This window comes from Stomoxys calcitrans, chromosome 1 (assembly GCF_963082655.1).
Source record: "Stomoxys calcitrans chromosome 1, idStoCalc2.1, whole genome shotgun sequence".
NCBI lineage: Eukaryota > Metazoa > Arthropoda > Insecta > Diptera > Muscidae > Stomoxys > Stomoxys calcitrans.
Genome location: NC_081552.1, coordinates 236,814,679 through 236,838,018, shown reverse-complemented (window position 1 = coordinate 236,838,018; position 23,340 = coordinate 236,814,679). Strand labels below are relative to the sequence as shown.

General features: G+C 40.6%; 4 protein-coding genes across 7 annotated transcripts in view; 2 read left to right on the top strand and 2 right to left on the bottom strand.

The window, feature by feature from the left end:
* The window catches only part of LOC106091103 (uncharacterized), a 316,167-nt gene extending 316,163 nt beyond the window's left edge, over nucleotides 1-4 (top strand). For all 4 annotated transcript variants that reach the window (XM_059360640.1, XM_059360638.1, XM_059360639.1 and 1 more), the window contains one exon: nucleotides 1-4. This exon is cut by the window's left edge and continues 736 nt beyond it. The gene's annotated coding sequence lies outside the window, so the exon portion shown is untranslated.
* Nucleotides 5-6,845: 6,841 nt separating this feature from the next.
* LOC106081976 (ATP-dependent RNA helicase p62) lies at nucleotides 6,846-10,202 on the bottom strand. Its single transcript, XM_013244262.2, has 5 exons — nucleotides 10,025-10,202; nucleotides 9,789-9,930; nucleotides 8,866-9,056; nucleotides 8,021-8,799; nucleotides 6,846-7,958 (listed from the first exon to the last, which is right to left on the bottom strand). Exons 2-5 carry the CDS (start codon nucleotides 9,863-9,865, stop codon nucleotides 7,056-7,058), a joined length of 1,950 nt encoding a protein of 649 aa, XP_013099716.2. The 5' UTR covers nucleotides 9,866-9,930; nucleotides 10,025-10,202; the 3' UTR covers nucleotides 6,846-7,055.
* A 2,608-nt stretch (nucleotides 10,203-12,810) lies between these two features.
* Nucleotides 12,811-13,534, bottom strand: LOC106081964 (EEF1A lysine methyltransferase 2). Its single transcript, XM_013244248.2, has one exon. It carries the CDS (start codon nucleotides 13,493-13,495, stop codon nucleotides 12,842-12,844), a length of 654 nt encoding a protein of 217 aa, XP_013099702.1. The 5' UTR covers nucleotides 13,496-13,534; the 3' UTR covers nucleotides 12,811-12,841.
* A 2,599-nt stretch (nucleotides 13,535-16,133) lies between these two features.
* LOC106081967 (staphylococcal nuclease domain-containing protein 1) overlaps nucleotides 16,134-23,340 on the top strand; it is a 29,822-nt gene continuing 22,615 nt past the window's right edge. Inside the window, exons 1-2 of the mRNA XM_013244251.2 lie at nucleotides 16,134-16,237; nucleotides 16,303-16,589. Of these exons, the coding sequence (XP_013099705.2) occupies nucleotides 16,512-16,589 (78 nt within the window). The 5' untranslated portion in view covers nucleotides 16,134-16,237; nucleotides 16,303-16,511. The remainder of the gene's footprint in view (nucleotides 16,238-16,302; nucleotides 16,590-23,340) is intronic.

The following is a 23,340-nucleotide window of genomic DNA, read 5'->3' as shown; positions in this document are numbered from 1 at the left end:
TAAATAGTGTTTTTTTGTACAACATATAAACGGGCTAAAGTCAGCCGAAGCCGGCCATTTGATACCCTACACCACATATGAAAATCACTTTTCAAAATAGCACATGTCATGTTTTTTTTTTTTGATTAGCGGGTGCTCTATTGCTTCTGACAAAAACATAAAGAAATCAGCTGTTTTTGTTGTCAGTGGAATGAAAACAAGCCCAAATTAAATTGTTTTCATAAATTTGTGTCTTAACCAGCTGTCTCACTGCGCCTTTTATGGGCCCAAAACCTTAAATCGAGAGATCGGTCTATATGGCAGCTATATCCAAATCTGGACTGATCTGGGCCAAATTGAAGAAGGGTGTCGAGTGGCCTAACTCAACTAACAGTCCCAAATTTCGGCAACATCGGACAATAAATGCGCCTTTTATGGCGCATCGAGCTATCGGTCTATATGGCAGCTATATTCACATCTGGACCGATCTAGGCAAAATTGAAGAAGGATGTCGAGTGGCCCAACTCAACTAACTGTCCCAAATTTCGGCGACATCGGACAGTAAATGCGCCTTTTATGGGCCCAAAACCTTAAATCGAAAGATCAGTCTATATGGCAGCTATATTCAAATCTGGAGCGATCTGGGCCAAATTGAAGGAGGATGTCGAGTGGCCTAACTCAACTAACTGTCCTAAATTTCGGCGACATCGGCCCATAAATTTTATGGGCCCAGACCTTCAATCGAGAGATCGGTCTATATGCCAGCTATATCCAAATCTGGGCCGATTTGGGCCAAATTGCAGAAAAATGTTGAAGAGCCTAACGCAACTCGCTGTCTCGAATTTCGGCGACATCGGATATTAAATGCTCCTTTTATGGGCCCTAGACCTTAAATCGATAGATCGGTCTATATGGTAGCTATATCCAAATCTGAGGCGATCTGTGCCATATTGCAGAAGTATGTCGATAGGCTTAACTTAACTCACTGTCCCAAATTTCGGCGACATCGCGCAATAAATGCGCCTTTTATGGGCCCAAAGCCTTAAAACGGCGGATCGGTCTAAATGGCAGCAAACAAATCTGAACTGATCTGGGCCAAATTGAAGAAGGATGTCAAAGGGCCTAACACAACTCACTGTCCCAAATATCGGCGACATCGGACAATAAATGCGCCTTTTATGGGCCCAAGACATTCAATCGAGAGATCGGTCTATATGACAGCTATATCCAAATTTGAAGCGATCTGTGCCATATTGCAGAAGTATGTCGAGGGCATTAACTTTACTCACTGTCCCAAATTTCGGCAACATCGCGCAATAAATGCGCCTTTTATGGGCCCAAAATCTTAAATCGAGTGATCGGTCTATGTGGCAGCTATATCCAAATTTTAAGCGATCTGTGCCATTTTGCAGAAGTATGTCGAGGGGCATAACTTAACTCACTGTCCCGAATTTCGACGCCATCAGACAATAAATGCGCTTTTTATGGACCGAAAACCTTAAATCGAGAGATCGGTCTATATGGCAGCTATATCCAAATTTCGATTAATCTGGGCCAAATTGAAGAGGGATGTCAAAAGTGCTAACACAACTTACTCTCCTAAATTTCAGCAAAATCGGATAATAAATGTAGCTTTTATGGGCCTAAGACCCTAAATCGGCGGATGGGTCTATATAGGGGCTATATCAAGATATAGTGCGATATAGCCCATCTTCGAACTCAATCTTCTTATGGAAAAAAAAGAATCTGCGCAAAGTTTTAGCTCAATATCTCTATTTTAAAAGACTGTAGCGTGATTTCAACAGATAGACGGACGAACATGGCTAGATCGTCTTAGATTTTTACGCTGATCCAGAATAAATATGTTTTATAGGGTCGGAAATGGATATCACACTATGTGTGCAACTTTGATATTAGCAAAATTTGACAAGACAAGAACATGTAGTGTGATTGCACCATTAAATGTTTAATTAAGTGCGTTGCCAAAGTTGTATGTAACCGTTACCAACATATTAAACCGCAAACGACATTATCCATAGCCGCAACTGAGTACATTTCTCACGACGTACACTATCTGTCAACGAGTTTTGGTTGTGTGTGTGTACTATAGTTAAGAACAATGCCATACACAAACAACGAAAAATGGCGCGAACTAGTAACATACACAAAATCAGAGTTGCACTAATCACTGATTCTGACAAATAGTGCACTCAATATTTTGATGTTGGGCAACTGCCACTACCTGTAAATGAATATGTAAATGAATATATCTTGGCTGGTACCAAGCCATATTGACCAAGGTAGTGTACAGCAAACAGCTGAGTAAAATTTTTCTCGCGAAGTGCACTATCTGTCAACGAGTTTTGTTTGTGTGTGATCATTATAGTTAAGAACCATAACACACACAAACAACGAAAACTGGCGCGAACTAGCGACATACTCAAAATCAGGGATGCACTAATCACTGATATTGACAGATAGTGCACTCGCTTTCTTGTTGTTAGCCATCTGCTCCTACCTGTTACATTTGTCTTGGCTGGTACTATCAAGATTTATTCATTTGCAGGTAGTGGTAGTTGCCCGCCAAAAAAATATTGAGTGCACTATCTGTCAAAATCAGTGGTTAGTGCAACTCTGATTTTGTGTATGTTACTAATTCGACCCATTTTTCGTTGTTTGTGTGTTATTGTTCTTAACTATAGTACACACACACAACCAAAACTCTTTGAAAGATAGTACACTTCGTGAGAAAAAATTGTACTCAGCTGTTTGCGGTACACTACCTGGTTGTGGTACTATATTCGTTTTTCACAATTGAAAGCACGTATTTTCCGCGATTACTTTATTGAAACATTACATCAATTACAAAAATTTCTGCCACATCGGATAAGAATTGCGTCATCTAGAGGCTCAAGAAGTCAAGATCCCAGATCGGTTTATATGGTAGCTATATCAAGTTATGTACCGATTTGCGCCATACTTAGCACATTTATTGGAAGACAAAACAAAACACCTCAAGATCCAAGATCGGTTTATATGGCAGATATACCAGGTTATGAACTGATTTGAATCATACTTAGTTGGAAGTGATATCAAAACACTACGTTCAAAATTACAGCCAAATCGGATAAGAATTTCGCCGTCTAAAAGCTGAAGAATCGGATAAGAATTGCGTCCTCTAGAGGCTCAAGAAGTCAAGACCCAAGATCGGTTAAAATGGCAGCTATATCAAAACATGGACCGATATAGCCCATTTACAATCCTAACCGACCTACGCTAATGATAAGTATTTGTGCAAAATTTCCAGCTGCTAGCTTTAGTCTATCGAAAGTTAGCGTGCTTTCGACAGACAGACGGACGGATGAACGGACGGACGGACATAGCTAGATCGACTTAAAATGACATGACGATCAAGAATATATATACTTTATGAGTTACAAACAGAATGACGAAATTAGTATACCCTCATAAAAAGTAATCACAAAAAAATTTGGCGAAAATCGTACATAGTACCACCCTTTAAGCTGCTGACTGACCTTCATGCCAAAGAACACCAAGCAAGATAATTTAATTTACCAGTACCTGTCAAAATCAGTGATTAGTGCAACTCTGTTTATTACTAATTCACGTCATTTTTCGTTGTTTATGTTTTATGGTTATGAATACTCGTTGACAGATAGTTTACTCCGCGAGAAAAAAAAACTTACTCAGCTGTTTGCCGTGCACAACCTATAAATGAATTTATCTTGACACCATATAGGGCCACACGCATCACATCAGCACACACCATCATCCTAATAATGACCCTCTTTTAGCATAATCTTTATCTCGCTCATACCAGTCAATTCTCGCACTTTCACCACTGGCGCTTGGATAAAAATGCCAAATACTGAACGGCTGCGCAAGCAGGCAAGATCTTCGTGCGCCAATGTGCTTAGGCGCGAAAATTTTCTTTACGAACAGCGGTATAAGTACAACATACCAACGTACGGCCCTTGAAGCCTTCACACCTAATATGGCCGATGAGTTATTCTAACCAAATGACGAAACGCATCCATTTACGCGACATTTATTCCAGTTAAGACTATAACGGCTAAATCAGGCAACAAAAGTTGGTTTAACCAGACATGCAGAGATACTGTCAGATCGAAAGAGGTGGCATTCAGAAACTGGCGCTTGGATAAAAATGCCAATACTGCACTGCTGCGCAAGCACGCAAGATCTTCGCAACCAATGAGCTTAGGGGCGAAAAATTTCTTTACAAACTGTGTCTGCGTACTAAGGTTCTTGCTTCTACGCGAGAAAGTAAGAGTTTTTGGTCGTTCGTCATCTATTCCAACTCTTGTTAAGGATGATCAACCGTTCACTGACCCGGTTGATAAGGCTTACCTGTTGGCTAATATATTTGCAGGGAACTCTTCCCTGCCGGATAGCAATCAACGACTCCCCTCAATCAAAAATGTATCTGCCGTCATGCCCCAAATATTTTTTCGAACTCGTGAAGTTAAAAGGGTTCTTGAGAATCTAGATGTAAATATATCCCCCGGCCCGGATGGCATATAAACACTTGTCTTACGCAGGTGTTCTTCGACGCTAGCTCGTCCATTACGCACCTTTTCAACCTTGCCCCCCGTGCGGGAGTCTACCCGGCGCGTTAGAAGGTTGCGAATATGCAAAAAGGGTGAGGAAACAATTGCGATATGCTCCGCTCTCTCCAAGGTCATGGAGAGCATGGTTAATCACCATCTTGTGAGATATTTAGAATCGAATGATCTTCTTAGCAACCAACGGTTTTTGGTGAGAGTAAAGTTGTGGCTCTGGATATCTCCAAGGCATTTGTTAGGGTCTGAAACGGTGCACTACTATAAAAGCTTGTCGTATTTGATGTCTGTAATGGCTTCGTTCCATTTATTTCGAGCTCAGAGATCGCACTATTCGAGTCGTTATAGATTGCTTCTCATCCAATGAGCATAAATTGACCGCAGATGTACCCCAGGGCTCTGTTCTTTCTCCTTCTCTTTTCTTATTTTCATCAACGGTCTGTTGGGTTAGACATCGAATTCGATCTACTCATTTGCGAATGGCAGTAATCTCTGTCGTTCGTACTCATTCGACCATAGGCCGAGTCTTCGAGAGATTGAGGACAACAACCGGGTTATGGTTAATACACTCTGCCAGGAATTATTGGCCATTTCTGAGTGGGGTCGAATGAGTCGGAAATCTAAGTGCTGCTTGTTGTCACACAAACGATTCGCTGACCCATTACGATCATCTTAGTCTAAAAACGGTATAAATGTTAAGCAATCAGAAGCTCTTGATGTTCTGGGCATGAAAATACAAAGTGATGTCCATTGGGCTAAACATGTAGTTGAGGTGTCGAAAGAAGCATTCAAGTGTTTAGGCTTCCTTAAAAGATGTAAAAATTACTTCACTCCGTCTGATCTTCTTAACATCTACACCACTTTCGAAAATGGAGTACAACTCTCATGTATGGGCTGGAGCTTCAAAGTAATCCCTGGAGCTACTGGACCGTGTACATAGGAGAGCGATGGCGTTCATTGGGGACAGTAGGGTATCCAACTCAATTGCCCGAATTAATCATCGTCGCAATGTGTGTTATTTGGCGCTGTTCTATCGGTACTTTCATGGTGTGTTCGTCTGATATTCGTTTTCTTATTCCTGATGTAAGGATGTATGTCAGGGATACTAGACATTTCAGAACTCACACCCGTTTGTAATAGACTGGCCAGCGGACCACACTTTGCATTATAGAGACAATTCTTATTTCGCCTGAACCGTTCGTATGTGAATTCGACTTCCGGCTAATTTTTTTCCTAGCCACTTTGACATCCGTAGATTTAGGGCAAATGTCAATAAACACATAAGGCCAACGGCAATAATAAAAGATGAGGACGGATGGGAGTTAACAACGCCCCGTACAGCAATTAGACACCCCAAAGAAGTGTCGCACTGCGGCAAGCCATTCGGAATGGAATGTTCAAGGCAAATTTGCATTTGTATATCAAACTGCAATATCCATATAATATTTTAGTGACGTTCCTTGTCAAGATGCTCTTTCTGAGCAAGACCGTTACGGTCCAAAGGGCCGATCGGCGCGAAAACAAGGTAGCCATAGATAATTTAAAGGCGCCATTAACTCGCCTTGTCATATCGAGCAGCATAGGCACTCAGTATTTTTGCAAGAGCCGGTACCGCCCGGCCTCTCGCTGAGACTCTCCACTCGATACCGCAGATTGTCCACGACTGTCGTTGCAGCTACTTCATATGGAGCATTATACTATCCGCAACCTTTGGATGCGCTCGGTAGCTCGCAGCTTCTCGGGACAGGAATGAACACCACACAAATTGGAGCTCAATGTTCCAGCCTGTGTGGTGCACACAGCTATCCCGTGAGGGGATCCATACAAAATAATTTTTGTTTTGCTAAAAGACGTGATTGGTCGGATAGTAAGTATATAAACGACTTTATACACAGGACTGATTATCAGAGCAAGACGGTATGTGGCTACAGTACTACACAAATTTCAAAATATTATATAAAAAATTCCTTGAGAATTACTTCGATACTCAAGAATTTTTACGTAACTTAAAATGGCTATATCTCCTTATATACCTTCTCCATCGTATCCATCGCAAATTAAACTCGAATATCCCTCAAAAACTGAAAGAAAAAAATGAAAACATAAATGATTTTAAAAACACTCATAAATAAGCAATGATAATCCAGAAAATATTAATTTTCTAAAAAAGTTATTTAAAACATGCTGTCTCTAAAAAAAAGACACAAAATATGGTTGTAATTGTCGCTTTATGGTATGGTGGTAAAGCATGTAATACGTCTCAAATAAATTATATTGAATATTTATTTTGTATTCAATAAAGACGAATATACGAGAAATTAGATGCGTCTCATGATTTATAATTGTAAATTTATATAAAATGTTAAGGAAGCCTTTTTAAATCAAAAGGGGAAAATAATTAGTTTCGAATACATTGAGTAGAACGACTAAAATCTAGTTGAGAAATTTGCGAATGTGGATATTTAACTGCTACAATTATTGGCGGGAATTGGAGAAATTTCCACGAGATCCACCACGACCACCGCCATTGTTGTTGCCAAAGTTATTATTGTGGCTATTGTTTTGGTTATTACTGAAATTGTTACGATTACCTCCACCACCCATTCCACCGCCGCCATTGCCGCCTCGGTTACTCATTCCTCCTCCTCCACCGCCGCCATTGCCGCCACGACTACCCATTCCTCCGCCTCCTGCTCCAGCGTTGCCTCGATTTCCCATGCCTGAGCCACCACCGCCACGATTGCCCATTCCACCACCGCCGAAGCCTCGATTGCCACCACCTCCTCCTCCACCACCTCGGCCTTTCTTCATCATCTTGTCTTTGTTTATAATATTATCGGCATTATTGGCCATGTACTGCAAGTCGGGATTAATATTTTGATTGGCTTCACGCAATACCTCTATTAATGCTTTAGCACACTTGACATTTTTGCGCGTGAAAAAAGCATATGAGGTACCAGTGGAATGTTTACGGCCAGTACGTCCAATACGATGTATATAATCTTCCGAAGACTGGGGGAAATCAAAATTAATGACATACTTAATGCCATCAACATCTAGACCACGTGCGGCAACATCTGTTGCCACCAAGATATTGGTGCGGCCAATGCGAAAGTCGGCCAAGACATTATCACGATCAGTTTGTGATTTATCGCCATGAATGGAGCCCACACGCACCCCAAATCCATTGATGAATCGTGACAATTCATCAACTTTCTTTTTGGTGGCAACAAAAATAATAATTTTTCCCGGTTGTGGCTGATCGTAGATCTGTGAGAGCAATCCCTTAAGTCTGTTGCCTTTTTCCGATTCCATGCATACATCCACGAATTGACGTATGTTATGATTTGCCGCCAATTCCAAGGAGCCAATATTAATCTATAATCAAGGAGAAAAACTTATTACGTTTTTTTTTGGGTGTTTCCAATAGTAGAACATACCTGCAGATAATTATTTCCCAAAAAGTCTTCAGCCAACTGTCTTACTTCCTTCGGCCAAGTGGCGCTCCACATAAGAATCTGACGATCGGGTCTAATCTGACCCATTATTTTGCGTATTTGTGGTTCAAAGCCCATGTCCAACATACGATCAGCCTCATCCAAAACTAAATAAGTGCACCTTTGCATATTTGTTACACCACTCGATAAGAAGTCTAAAAGTCTACCAGGTGTGGCGATGACCAATTCAACGCCACATTGCAAATCTTGCATTTGTCGGTTCTTGGAGGAACCACCATAGACGCAGGTGTTTCTGACATGCGTAACGGAACCAAAATCATTGGCTACCGTTTGTATTTGTTGAGCTAATTCACGTGTCGGTGCTAGAACCAGGGCAATGGGTCCATCACCTCGTTGCAAGGGGGGTTGATTGTTGATGTGTACAATGGCGGGAAGTATAAAGGCCAAAGTCTTTCCGGATCCTGTCATGGCTATGCCCACCAAATTGTTGCCGCTCATAACAATTGGCCATGATTGCGCCTGTATGGGTGTAGGTTGATTATAACACTGGCGCTTTATTTCGTTCATACAATAATCCGGGAAACAAGCCTCATCGAAATATATGATGGGATTGGGGGCTGGACCACGCACGGTTATCTCATTTTCGCTGCGGTAACGCTGAACTTCTTGTGTCGATCGTGCACTGGTTGTGGGATGTTCTTTATAGAAATCCCGTTGGAATGGAGGCAGATTGAATTGGGACCAGTTAACATCGTGTAAACCTACAAAAAGGAACAACAACAACATTTAGAGTGAAATATTGAAAATATGGGGACTTTTATACTTACTGGAAAAATCATTGTCGTTTTTACTACCACCACCACTTCCACCAAAACGATCACGTCCTCCTCCCAGAGGTGGAAGACCACCTCTTCCACCGCCCGGTGGCCCATTGCGACCTCGGCGTTCTATACGTCCCGAACGTAAATTATTGTTTCTTCCATTAAAGCCCCCGCCACCGCCGCCACCTTGAGAGAACCTTTTGATAGAAATTAGAAAAAGGGTACGTAATATTAACATATTGTTGTTGTAGCCACATTTTCATGTGGAGGTGGCGATTCTAGTCAAGTTCATGTAGGTAAGCAAGCTCGTTCCGGTCCAAAGGACCGATCGCCGCAGGAATAGGTTGGTCAGTCACTCAGTATTTATGCAAGAGCCGGTGCCGTCCGGCCTCTCACTAAGACTCTCCGCTAGACATCGTTTGATTGTCCGCAACAGCTGTTGCAGCCACTCCGTATGGAGCATTCCACTATTCGCACCCTGTGGACGCGTCCGGCAGCTCGCAGCTAAGCTTCTCGTGACCACACAGATCGAAACTCAATGTTCCAGCCTTTGTGGTGCTCACAGCTATCTTAATTCATGATATATGCATACATTGGTTAAATATTATCAAAATTAAAATAAAGAACACTCAAAGTTATGTGTGTTTCAGCAATACCATGTTGAAATGCTTATCAATGCAAACAGATGATCAGAAGTATATCGAAAACTCCAGACAATTTTGGAGACTCAGCCTAGATTGTAAACAACATAAAAAGTTTCAATGACACATTTGCATATATCATAGACTCCTATCTGGAATCTTCTAGTCTGTATCACCGCACAAAATCAAACTGTATTTAATGATCTGGAAAAGTCTGCGCTGCGAATCTCGGTATATACTTATCGCACATCTACAAATCCATATATGGTAAAATGCCTTATTACCTACCTGCTTCCACCTCCTCCCCCACCGGAACCGCCACCGCCACCTCTAGAATTCTGATGTTGCCTCGACGGAGGTGCCATTTGTGTTTAAGCCACGCTTTTCGACGAGCCTATGTTTTTCTCTAAATCCTTTGCAGACAACACTCCTGCAAGAGCAAAAATAGATATGTATATAATCGATGACATCTGACATTAGAAATTGACCAATCACTGCATCCATTTACACCGCTAAATTCTTACCCCAAATTTTCAGTAGATACTAAATCGAAGTCGGCCTTTGCGAAATATTGATATTGTGAAGATTATTTAAAATTATTTGGCAGTTGTGCTCATATGTGTCTTCATGTGAAAAACTAATTTGCAAAATATATTGGCAAAAACAGCCAAACAAGCGAATGTAAAACCAACTTCAGTTTTAATCGGTTATCGATAAACAACCACTTTATCGATTTGAGCATTTTTAATGCAATTAGTGAGAGAAACGCAATGGATAGTGTAATATGCTATTTAGACGTTACACTGACGTTGAGACATTTTGCCATTTGCATTACAGAGATCTTTTTTGAGGATCTTTCTTTATATAACCCTGCGGGTCTTGGTTAGCCACATATTTGCATGTGCAGTTAGCGATACTCATTCTTATCACAGCTCACTAAACGAATGTGGTGGCCATGGGTTATTAAATGCGCCTCGCCATGTCAACAGGGATGTTTGCGGCAGCGTTTTAATTGTGATCAACATTTTTTATGTGTTCAGCATATATATTGCCTTCAGCAATTAAATTGTTGAAGCGATTTTATTAAATTTGACTTCAAAATTTTATAATTTTTATAAAACTATGTTTAAGCCCCGTTTACACTGTTCTTTAAATCCGAATTTAATGCTCGATCATCTGTTTTACCTTTATAAAATCAGCTGACGAGAGCCTTTAATCCGGATTTAATGAGCGGTGTAAACGGGGTTTTACACATAGAGCACATCTAGATTTGCGACGAGACTTCAGAAATCTCGTATTTTGCAATGAGGTTTGCCATACACTTTTATTTTGAGCAAATCTGCTTATTGAAAAGATTTGCAGCAAATCTCCCTCGAAATTCAAATGCAACACCGGTTATTAACTCGGCACGAGATAGCTGTAAGCACCACGCAGGCTGATAGTCGGATAGTGGAATGCTGCAACGACAGTCGCGGACATTCAGCGATATCGAGCTGAGAGTCTCAGTGGTAGCACATATACTTAGTGCCTATGATGCTCGATATGACAAGTCGAGTTATTGGCGTCTTTAAATAACCAATGGCTAGCCTGTTCCCGCGGCAGTCGGTTCTTTAGACCGAAACGGGCTTGAACACCTTCAGGAGCTTAACGAGGATCGCCACCTCCACATGAAAATGTGGCTACGACAAAACAACAACAACAACCTGTTATTAGGCAGTACATCGCATACTTTTGTATGCGGTGATGGCATGTAAAGCAGTTGTAGTCCTATGCAGCTTTCGGACTGCATGCTGATGCTGGGCGAATGAAGATTGTGCAGCGGGAGGAGTAGTCCCTCATGCGTCTTGGCTACTGATGAGAGAATGGAGATCAGTCTATACGACTCCCCCTTGCTCGTGTCCTTTTCAGGTTTCAGTAGCGGAATCAGACTGCCCATATTCCAAACAGTGGATACTACAATATATTGGGTTGCGGATTTTTTAAAAGAAAGTAAATGCATTTTTAATAAAACTTAGAATGAACTTTAATCAAATATACTTTTTTTACACTTTTTTTCTAAAGCAAGCTAAAAGTAACAGCTGATAACTGACAGAAGAAAGAATGCAATTACAGAGTCACAAGCTGGGAAAAAATTTGTCAACGCCGACTTTATGAAAAATCCGCAATTACTTTTTGGGCAACCCAATAATAGTGTTCAGATAGGCTGAGGACAGTTGTAAGGTAATCGACTGCAGGTAGATCAAGATAATTCATCAAAAGTGTAGAGATTCTGTCTGGAACCAGCGCTTTGCGCCACAGATGACATTCGTAGCTTCGTGCGCGGTTGTTGTTGTAGCAGTGTGTTGTACACTGGAAGACTCCATCGGGCCAATGCGTTAATTTGTGATGACTGTCTAGCAGCACGGAGATCACGGATATACAAATGGCTCCCCTTCTACCCTTTTTACTCACGGGTCAATAAACTAACGTTTATCTAAGGAAAATACCTCATAAGTATTGCCAGCATTTTTAATTTAAAAAAAATTTTGCTTTCCAAGCATGCAAATAAAAAGCCAACCAAAACAAAATCAGCTGTTTTTCGTTCGCGTACTTCTGCTTGCAAATTTTTTAAAGAGAGTAAAATGGCTGTTACTCTCTGCAAATTTTTACTGGAAAAGTACGCGAACAGACCTAAAAAAGTCCCAGTAGAAATTTGCAGGTTCTCTATTTTCGAACTGTCAAAATTTGCTCTCTCTTGCGCTCTATTCTGCTGGCAAATAAAGTAGGCGAACGACTTCCAGTAAAAATTTGTGCAAATTTGCCGCCTATGACGCTGAGGTACTATGCCATGTAAAACTTCTCTCCAAAGAGGTGTCGCACTGCGGCACGCCGTTCGGAGTCGGCTATAAAAAGGAGCTTAAAACTTGAATCAGACTGCACTCATTGATATGTGAGAAGTTTATCCCGGGTCTTAAGTGGAATAGTTATGGGCAAAATTTGCAAATGCGAGGACGCATTGCTAATGTTGGATGTGGCGTAAGGTGAAACTACCGTGGGAAAAAGCAAATTTATATATTGCAAATTTTAGCGATCAAGAGCCTGTCGTACGTCCAAAACAGAGAACAAAAGATAAGATCTAGAAAATAGATGTGAACGGTGAAGAGTGTACCGGAGGCCTGGACGAGCTCAACAATAAATGAGATTTAGACTGTATTATCTCTACAGTGCTAAATCCACTTGCATTTGCCACATGCTATCGATGTCTAGTAAAACTTTGCAATTTTGGAAAATTTATAATTTCTTACATTCAAAGATGTGGGTGGACAGAGTATAAAAATGTATTTCTATATATTAGTATTACTTTAAACTTTCTTTAATACTATTGAGGTAACAACACTTCCTACTTTGCCGCCAAACTTAAACATAGGTGTCGGTATAGAGCATTTCTTTACAAGTTTCCCATCAAAGCTAGTGATCAACTCATCTTCTGTCCAATTGCACGATGTTATAATAAAAAGGCTATTGTCGTCCATCATGTTTACAACGGCATCAATATATAATTCTCTCTTTTGTTTGGGGTTTTCCGGACACAAACTTATCGCATCATATGTCCCTTTGTCATGTACAATGCCAAAAATTCCCAATGATTTGCATGATTCTACATTCATCAAATCTGCTACTTCGTAGTTGATATTAAGTTCCTGGTCTTTGGCAATATTTTGGGCTAATTCCACAGCTTTAGGTGAGTAATCAATACCCATAAGATTCGTATAGCCTTCACGTGCTAGCTCTACCAACAACATGCCGTTGCCGCATCCCAAGTCAACAACACGAACATCGTCTTTAATGTCATCCTGTTTCATTATCCAATTGATGACACGTATTTGGGAATCTTCATCAAACCATATCTCGCCAACATCTCCATGATTTTTGTAATTTTTGATTTCACGTTCGTAGGCCTGCTCCCAATAATCTTTGGTCCCGAGTTCGCTTCCATTCAATTCTTCCACAGACATGTTGCAGCTGGTTTTGTATTTATTTGCCTGCCAGAGTTGGAAAAGTAATGTGCGTGCGCAAATACCTTATTCAAGGTATACGAACTTGAAGTTGGCAATTTTATTTGCAACAATACCATGGTACAACAATTAAGGGGTAGGCATTAGCATTAGCACAACAACAAAACTACCCCAAACGAAACTATCGTGAGTGGCAAATGCAGTAAATTGAAATGTCAAAGTGGTTTTAGAAATAAACTATGTTTTACAACTTATTTTCTTCAAATGTGTTTTATATTTGCATTTTTATGATTATAATACTTTTTATGATTTCAGAAAAAATCACAGCTGTGTTAGCAAGCCTTTGACATTTAGATTTACTGTAAAATCATGACGCATGACCTCACCTTATAAGTGCATACTGCAGCAATACTATGTTTTGACAGTGAGGAAGGCGTGTTAATAGAAATTAAGATAGACTTCCTCGTACTTGAATTTCTTTCTTTAAGCTGAGTACGCACCTCTAGCGAAATTTTCGGTTGCAGCCTAGCCATTATTGTAGCCAATGAGAAACTGTTGAGTAGAAAACAAAATGGCGAAAACATCGATTTATAATTTTGGCCATTTTTGGCTAGTACATACATATATGAAGTACATATGTGCTGTAATTAATCGTTTTTATTTGAAAATGTATTTCATGTTGCATGGAGCTATTAAATCATACATTTTCATTCGTAGTTGCAAGAAAAAATTCACCAAAGCTTATTATGTCACCCTGTTACGCAAAGAACATTTCATTTGAGCTACGTACCGGTAACGGTACCGGTAACGAAATTTTCGTTTAGGATATGTCAATGCATTTCTTATGGTAAAGAAAGTTTCGCCAGAGGTGCATACTGCGCTTTAAGTATTTTTTTCGACAAATTAGTCAAAAGTGGGATTTTTTCCTCGCTTGTTACTTCTAAAGGAGCCGTTTGTACTTTTTTTTTGCCAAAAATGATAAGAATTTTACGATTTTACAGTGGAGACAAAAATGTCTTGGCTGCAATCGAAAATTTCGCTAAAGGTGCGTACTCAGCTTCAAAGCGGATTTAAAAGGTGGTCTTACGCAAACAGCTGTTAACAGTCTCGCATATTCTCTGTTCATGTACGCACACAAATATCTTTGCGTGCGATGGTAAAACGTCGATCAGCTTGATGACAACATGGCGGATTGCACCATACGATTTGTGGTTGTTGTACAAATGAGACCACCTTTAATTGTTTCGCCATGGGCGAATTAAAAAATGAATTGCCATATCAAGTTCCATCAACTGTGCTGATGCTGCCACCTTATTAAATACGCCTTGGACAAGTTCATATAAATTGTCTATAGCAAAAATCATGAGCTTGGGCAAGATATATTCATTTACAGGTAGTGGCAGTTGCTCAACAACAAAATATTGAGGACACTATCTGTCAAAATCAGTGATTAGTGAAACTCTGATTTTGTGTATGTTACTAAAGGGTGATTTTTTTGAGGTTAGGATTTTCATGCATTAGTATTTGACAGATCACGTGGGATTTCAGACATGGTGTCAAAGAGAAAAATGCTCAGTATGCTTTGACATTTCATCATGAATAGACTTACTAACGAGCAACGCTTGCAAATCATTGAATTTTATTACCAAAATTAGTGTTCGGTTCGAAATGTGTTCAAATTTTGACAAATTTTGTTCAGCGATGAGGCTCATTTCTGGTTGAATGGCTACGTAAATAAGCAAAATTGCCGCATTTTGAGTGAAGAGCAACCAGAAGCCGTTCAAGAACTGCCCATGCATTCCGAAAAATGCACTGTTTGGTGTGGTTTGTACGCTGGTGGAATCATTGGACCGTATTTTTTCAAAGATGCTGTTGGACGCAACGTTACGGTGAATGAACACATTTCGAACCGAACACTGATTTTGGTAATAAAATTCAATGATTTGCAAGCGTTGCTCGTTAGTAAGTCTATTCATGATGAAATGTCAAAGCATACTGAGCATCTTTCTCTTTGACACCATGTCTGAAATCCCACGTGATCTGTCAAATACTAATGCATGAAAATCCTAACCTCAAAAAAATCACCCTTTAGTTCGGGCCATTTTGCTTGTTGTTTGTGTGTTCTATGGTTTTTAACTATAATATACACACACAACCAAAACTCGTTGACAGATAGTGTACTTCGCGAGAAAAAATTGTACTCAGCTGTTTACGGTACACTACCTGATAGTTACGTCATTGGCTTGGTTACAATTTGTCAGTAGTTCTGGTGACAAAGTTTATAGTATAGTCAGTATAGATTTACTGACATTTCCTACAGGGATTTTTGAAATTACATCTTGGTGATGGGGGACAAATAAAATAAATATTCTTCATTTATAATTTTTTTGGTTGACAATACTCAGCTGTTGTTGATATATGCAAATTTCCACTTGCTGCTGTAACCTCTATATTTTCTACTGAAAAACTACGCGTACAGAACTTTTGTCTTGCACTCTTAAAACAGCTAGAGGTTTTGTCTTCTTCTATCATGCGGGCATTAATACACGATTTGATTATGACAGCGTTATCTCTTTCATTGCCCATGCATGGTTAGGCAAGTTTCACAGTTCGAAGCTTTTGTATGCATGTTAATCTGCTGTCGTCTACTGTCATATACGTTTTCCACGAATGTGATTTGATGGTCGTGTTTGCGTCAAACCGAAATTAAACTTCTTGTCGGGCGGAACAAAAGTTTGACTGGTAGGCTGGTTGGAAAATTTTTTTTTTTTACAATTCATTAATTAAAACGGGTTTCTTTCCAATAGTTTTCTTGAAAGAAAGACGCAGAGGTCTGTGGTGTTTATTTATTTGCTCAAAGCAAGAAATAACACAAAACGATCATTTCGAGATTGAGATAAAAACAGTGTTTTAAGAGACCAGCAAACGGCGACGGTTGTTGAAGTGCACACCCCACCTCTTGTCATTAATTCATCAGATATTCATTGTCACCTACTTCAACAAAAAAAGAAAGAAAATGAGTACAACAAATACGGCAGCTGCTCCAGCCCCACAAAGCGCTCCAGCCATGAAGCTGAAGGGTGTTGTTAAACAGGTAAGTCTTGGGGGAAACATTAAAATGGGAGAGGTTCCCATTCAGCTCGCATGGAAAATTCATAATTTTGCCAAAGATCTAAATTCCAACACACCAAATCTGTCAAATTTAGTCACAAAAAAAAGGCAGGCTGGCAGACAATGAACGGACGGCGAGACATGCACACGGACACACATACGTCAGCAGAGTTATGGTCAAGAGACGTTAGCCGCTGCGCAAAGAAAAGAATACGAGCTATAGAGTCGGCAAGGGCGAGTAACACGCTAAACACTATACCAATTGAATGAAAGTTCGTTCATACAGTGCCAACCTGGCAGATTTCGTTGAGAAACGAACGAATGTTGGCTCCGCAGCCACTGCCAGCGTTTATCGAATAGTGGCGTTTGCCGGGCTGCCTGCGTATTGTAGCTATTAACCTCACTTTTTCTTCTTGATGTCTTTGCCTTCATTTGCTTTCTTGTTATCTCTCTTTTCAAAAGTAAATTGTCATTCTTGGGGCCACAGCAGGCAGGCAAGCAGACAACCAACCAAACAAAATCATATTCTCAAATTGGAGAAGACCATGTTTTTGGCACAGATTATGAAATATGCAAATATTGCTGGGAGAGGGGAAGTTTCAAAACTTTCAGCCAGCCAGCCAGGCAGCTAAGTTTAGCTTAGCCATTTCCAAAACAATTGGGAAATTTGATTTTTTCTATTTCCCCCAAAATGCATGTTTATTTAACTTTCACTTTTACCAATCCATGTATTGTTTATGCAGAAGAGAGACAAGAGTAGAGTAGTGTCGGTGCCGCGGTGGCCTGGAATTTGGATCATGCTATCTTTTATCAGTCACTCAATAGTGCTGCTGCCGCCGCTGCAATTGTTTAAATAACATAACTCGTGGCATTTTTATTTGGATACGTCAGTCAGGAGGAGGTGGAGGTGGAAGTGGAAGTTATGATGATGTACTCACAACCAACCAACTAACCCTATATGTGCATATTTTTCCCTTATCCAATTGGATGAGGGCTAAAAGCAAACATATGTTTTCACATCTTATGGGAAGATGAGCGTATGAATGATCTTAGGGGTGGAATAGGCTGTGATGAAATTCTAAATTTTTTCTTGTATTAAGGATTACCACATATGTATATTTGGCGTTTCATTACATTTGGTCACTGTTGTATGGGCAATTATTGTTTCAAAATGCTTAAAGAATATGTAGAACAGCCAGTTTTTAATTATTTGGCATTATCTAACATGGTTATAAAAATTACAGAAAGGCTTAGAATTGTGTTGGGCCTGTTCCAAAAACCGAAAATAAATACTTTGCCTTCTTTTTTATTGTTTGATATCACTTGAGGTTCCTCTTACTTTATAGCAAACTAGCTAGACAAGGCGCTCTGCTGCGCCTTCTTTCACTCTCTGGTTTTGTCTAAGCCCTATACCGGCAAGGTCAGGAAATAAGTTCTGTTTTGGGGTGCTGGTACGGCCTATCAGATATTTCGCCCCAATGTGGATATCATTTCGTGATCTACTCCCAAATACCTTTCATTTGAGCCTATTGCTCATATGGTCGGTAAATATATTCCATATGGGGATATTTTTGGGGGTAAGGTGGACGCCCATATATCAGATTCGTGCCCTATTCTCAATTGTGTTTCATTTGAGCGCCATATTGTCATTATTGGTTTATACGTCCATTTGGGAGGCTTTGGAGGTGGCGCGGCCTCCTATATATCCCACACTAAAAAAGGATACCAAATATCTGAATTTGAGTTATTACAAACAAACTAAATTTCACTTAAATCGCCACACCATCTCCGAAATCTGGCGTTTTTATAAATGGGGGAGGGTCCGCTGGACTGGAGTTGCCAAACCCTTTGCCCCGTGGTTATCAGATTCATACTCTACGCCCAAAAACCACATTTGAGCGAAATATTGCTATAGTCGGTATACATGTGTGGTTTAGGAGCAGTTTGTAAGGTGAGACATCATTGAAACACTTGGCTATAAAGAAGATCTCAGATTGGAGCCCCTTTTTGCCATAATCCACAAATATTTCCAGTTGGAGGGGTATGTGGGGTGGGGTGCCACCCACGCACTTGACCCTGAAAAATATCAGCATCGTGCTCTACTCTCACATTTCTTTTATTTGAGCCGCAATTGCCATGGGTTTAGGGGGAGGTTATGCGGTGAGACGATCTCCAAATACTTGGCCTCAAAATTGGATATGAAATTCGTTTTCTACCATCAAATAGCTATTATTTATTGCCACAGTAGCCAAACATGACCGGTTTGAAGAGAATTTAGGGGGCGAACCCTGAACTAATATCAGCATCGTGCTAGAGCAGGATTTTTGTTTGAGCTCTATAATGTGAAGCATTTTGAAGGTGGCTATCAAGATATTTAGGGCAACGGATCTCGTTCAGATTCACACTAATGTTTTTTTTTTTGGTATTGGATATCTACATTCAAAATCATATTTCAACAGGCTCTACTTTGTCTATGCCAATTTGAGGATTAAAAGTGTACTGTACCACCAAAGACCTTTTATTGCTATCCTATTCTATTCTGATCGGCCTTTATATATTATTTTTATTTCCTTTTTTTTGGGTAGGATATGGGGAGGGGATTGCCCTCTGGCACATGCTTTTATTTGAGTACAATATATTCTCGGTCGTCCTACATGACAGTGTGGTGTTGTTTTTATTGGGAGGAGAGGGTCGTCCCCCCGACGCTTGACCCAAAAGAGTCCTTTAATGTCGAGACCTACATGTCCGGCTGAACTGCAGGACGTGACCCAGATACTTGAATCCTTATATCAACATTAGATTCGAACTCTACTATTATATACCTTTCGTTTCATTCCCATATTATTCCGTTCGTCTTATAGAAGCTTATTAAGTGGGTAAGCCGGTCGCAGACTCTGTCGTAGTCAAATGTAGTCAACTTTCAAAGACCTTTCATTTTATACACATTATGTGACGTTGGACATTCATTCCCGATTTGGGGGTTTTTGGGGTTGGAGAGGCCCTGAAGACACCTTGGATCAAATTCTTACAACTGATGTGTACTCAACTTTAAAACATCTTTCATTTGATACCCATATTGTCGCAATTGGTAAATTGGTTTTGGTTTTTGAAGGGTGGGGACGCCTCAGACAACGAGGAATACATTTTTATATCAGCTTTTTACTATACTTTTAAATACCTTTCATTTGATATCCATATTGTCCCAATTGGTAAATATGTCTTTCTGGGGGTGTTTTGAGGGGCGGGGAGACCCCTCAGACACCAAGGAATAAGTTTTTATGTCAGAATTGTACTCTATTTTTAAATACCTTTCATTTGATACCCATATTGCCCAAAGCGTTGAAAGTGTTGTGTTGGGTGGTGTTTTTGGGGGCTGGGGAACCCCCCGACACCTTAGGTGACATTTTTTTATTTAAGTTCGTACTATACTCTTAAATATCTTTCATTTGATACCCATATTGTCCCAATCGGTAAACATGTCCGTCCGGGTGGTATTTGGGATGGGGCGCCCCCCCCAAGGTTTTTTGACCCCAAAATTTTATACCTATTTCGTGTTTTTGGGTGGCATTCAAAATTTCGCTTAAATCGGTACAAGCATCTCCGAGATTTGGTGTTTTTGAAAATTGGGGTATGGGGGGAGGGTCCGCTCCCCCTTCCGAGGGCCCAAACTCTACCATCTGTGAAAATTTCATGAAAATCGGTTCAGCCGTTTTTGAGTCTATACAGAACAGACAAACAAAGAAGGCGCAACAATTTCATTTTTATATAATGGAAGAAGATTGATTAGAGTATGCATTCCATGATAGATATGCCAAGGTTTGCAAGATATAAGGCAACAAATCTTTGGTTTTCGAAAACCGGAACCGGAATATCAAAAACATTTTGATGACATGTTCATGCCCCCACAAAATGTAAGAATTGCACCATTGCAATACTTTTTTACCTATATGTTGTCTCTCTGCTGCTCGCCGTGTAGAAAATCTACATGTATGAGTTGTCATAATTAACTTGAATCCGGCACATCACTTCCCCTCTTTTCCTAATAGGATGTGAGGTTCGAGGGAAAATTTGAATTTTTAGTTTTTTTTTTCATATAACATTCCATTAGGACACGGTAAGGGAACTTTTTTTGGATCCTGGCGAGAACATCAGAAACAATTTTCAACAATGCTTATGCGCTTCTATGGTTGGCCATGTGAAAACTTCTCCCCAATAAGGTGTCGCTCGCACCGTTCTGACTCGGCAATAAAAAGAAAGTCCCTTGTCATTGAGCTAAATTTGAATCGGATGGTACTCTTGATATGTGATAAGTTTGCCCCAATGTTCATGGGCATTTCGAGTGTTTTCTTCCATTACTGGGAATTCAAAAGACTAGTGCGAGTGTGTGTAGGCCACCGTAGCGCAGTGGTTGGCATGTTCATGATCATCCTGGCGAGAAGATCAGAAATAATTTTCAACAATGGTTATCCGCTTCTATTGTTGGCGAAATTTGTGAGATACTATGCCACGTAAAAACTTCTTCCCAAAGAGGTGTCGCACTGCGGCATGCTGTTCTGACTCGGCTATAAAAAGAAGGTCCCTTGTCATTGAGCTAAATTTGAAACGGATGGTAATCTTGATTTGATGGGCAATCCGAATGTTTTCTTCCATTACTATAAATTGACCTAGGCTATGAGGCATTGTATTTATATCAATACGCCTATGTATGTCAATGTCGGGGTATATCTCATAAAGCTTTTGATATTGATAGTCTCCGTTAAAGCATATACATATATTTGACGAAGGAAATTCCTTTAATATATCAATCACTGCTTTGCCTTAATCTTTATTTTTTTTTTAATATTTTCTTATCACCAATTACCGATGATCTTATCTTTAGCAAGCAACCTCGTTCATACGAGAGCACAGAAGGTTGTTGTTGTTGTAGCAGTTTGTTGTGTTCTATCTTTCGTCTTCTTGATTCTGTTGAGTATGAAGACCCAGGAACTCTGTGACTAAGATGGGGTGCGTCCACAGGGATCTGGGTCTGAGTCGAGTGGGTCTGGCTGGTCAGTTAAACAGGTGACGTGTATCGTGTGGTCCCTGGTTACAATCGGGACATACATCTTGCACCTCGGCATCAATCCTTGCTCTGTAGGAGTTGAGGCGGCTGAGCAAGAACTACCCTGATTTTCCGGAGGAGGTCAATTCCTTCAAGTGCAATGGAAGGCGGTAGTTCTCCAAGGACTACATTCACCCGGTAGCCATTTACCGCATTAACTACCGTGTCTGCATGAATTTTGTCTAGACCTGCTTGATATGTCGCTTGATCTAGTGGCTCCTTCTTGTAGCTCTGAACCTCACGTTCTAGATCATGTAGATCTACCTTTAGGCTTCTGGGCGGTGGATATCTATCCACAAGATGATGATTTGGATGATCTCTGCAATAACGGCCCAAAAGGTATTGCTTAGACAGCATGTAGTTATGTCTTCGCACTGGTAGGATATTTGTCTCCTGATGGAGGTGGTCCATATGAGAACTGAGGAGACCCAGTTCGGAGGGCAGCATTCTGACAAATCTAAAAATTATTCCACTGCTTGTCACAAAGTTGACGAGAGCGCTGCATAACTTACCACTGACCGACCTATTGCTTTGTACGTGGTCAACCAGGTTTCTTTGTCTGAACCCCAAGTGCTAACAGCAAGTGACTTGAGTACCTTGTTTCTACTTTTGAAGAAGGTATCAGCCTCTTGTACAAGGCGATTTGTAGCTGTCAAAGAGGTGGGGGCCCCGGTGTCCGACCGGCCACGGTGTCCGATTCCTGCCGAGAACATCAAAAACAAGTTAAAGCATGTAAAACCATTCTTATATACCCGTGCATCGCATTTGTCAAATTCCACCGTACATCGCATTTTTGTAAAATTCTTTTAACGATTTTAAAGGCATATTAGACTGTTTATATGTGACGGGCATGGGATAGCTGTGTGCACCACACAAGCTGGAACTTTGAGGTCCGATCTTTGCTGTCACGAGAAGCTTAGCTGCGAGCTACCGGGCGCGTCCACAGGTTGCGGATAGTGGAATGCTCTATACAGAGTGACTGCAACGGCAGTCGCGGACAATCAGCGGCATCGAGCGGAGAGTCTCAGTGAGAGGTCGGGTGGTACCGGCTTTTGCACAAATATTGAGTGCCTATGATGCTCGATATGCCAAGGCGAGTTATCGGGACATAGTTTGGCGCCTTTAAATAACCAATGACCACTCTGTTCTCGATCGCCGGATCGGTTCTTTGGACCGGAACGAGCTTGCTCACCTATAGGAGCTTGACGAGGAGAACAACAACAACACTTATAAGTGTCGTATGTAGGGTAATATAACGATTTGGACCCTAACAAAAACTATGGGTGAAATTTCAGAAAAAATTTATAGCAGGACTCGGTGACAAACTTCTAAGAAAGTATTGATGTCTTTGAAATACAAATCAATAATTCAAATGCCGTTTGGGAGTCTTTCTCATATTCGAGATAAGAGTACCCAATTCTTCGAATGATGATGGATTTTGCCTTTTCATCATTCTTTCCCAGTTCATCCTGTTTTGTTCCATTAGTTTCTTCAAATATTGGGACGCCGTAGCGCAAATGTTAGCATGTCCGCCCATGACGTTGAGCGCCTGGATACGACTCCTGGCGAAAATGTCATGGAAATGTTCAGCGATGGTTATCCCCTCCTAATTAATGCTGGCGACATTTGGGAG

Coding starts and splice junctions, on each gene's coding strand:
- LOC106081964 (XM_013244248.2), bottom strand. CDS start 13,495: ATGTCTGTGGAAGAATTGAATGGAAGCGAACTCGGGACCAAAGATTAT.
- LOC106081976 (XM_013244262.2), bottom strand. CDS start 9,865: ATGGCACCTCCGTCGAGGCAACATCAGAATTCTAGAGGTGGCGGTGGC. Junction 9,057..9,788: donor GGGGGAGGAGGTGGAAGCAG/GTAGGTAATAAG, acceptor TTCTATCAAAAG/GTTCTCTCAAGGTGGCGGCG. Junction 7,959..8,020: donor TGGGAAATAATTATCTGCAG/GTATGTTCTACT, acceptor CCTTGATTATAG/ATTAATATTGGCTCCTTGGA.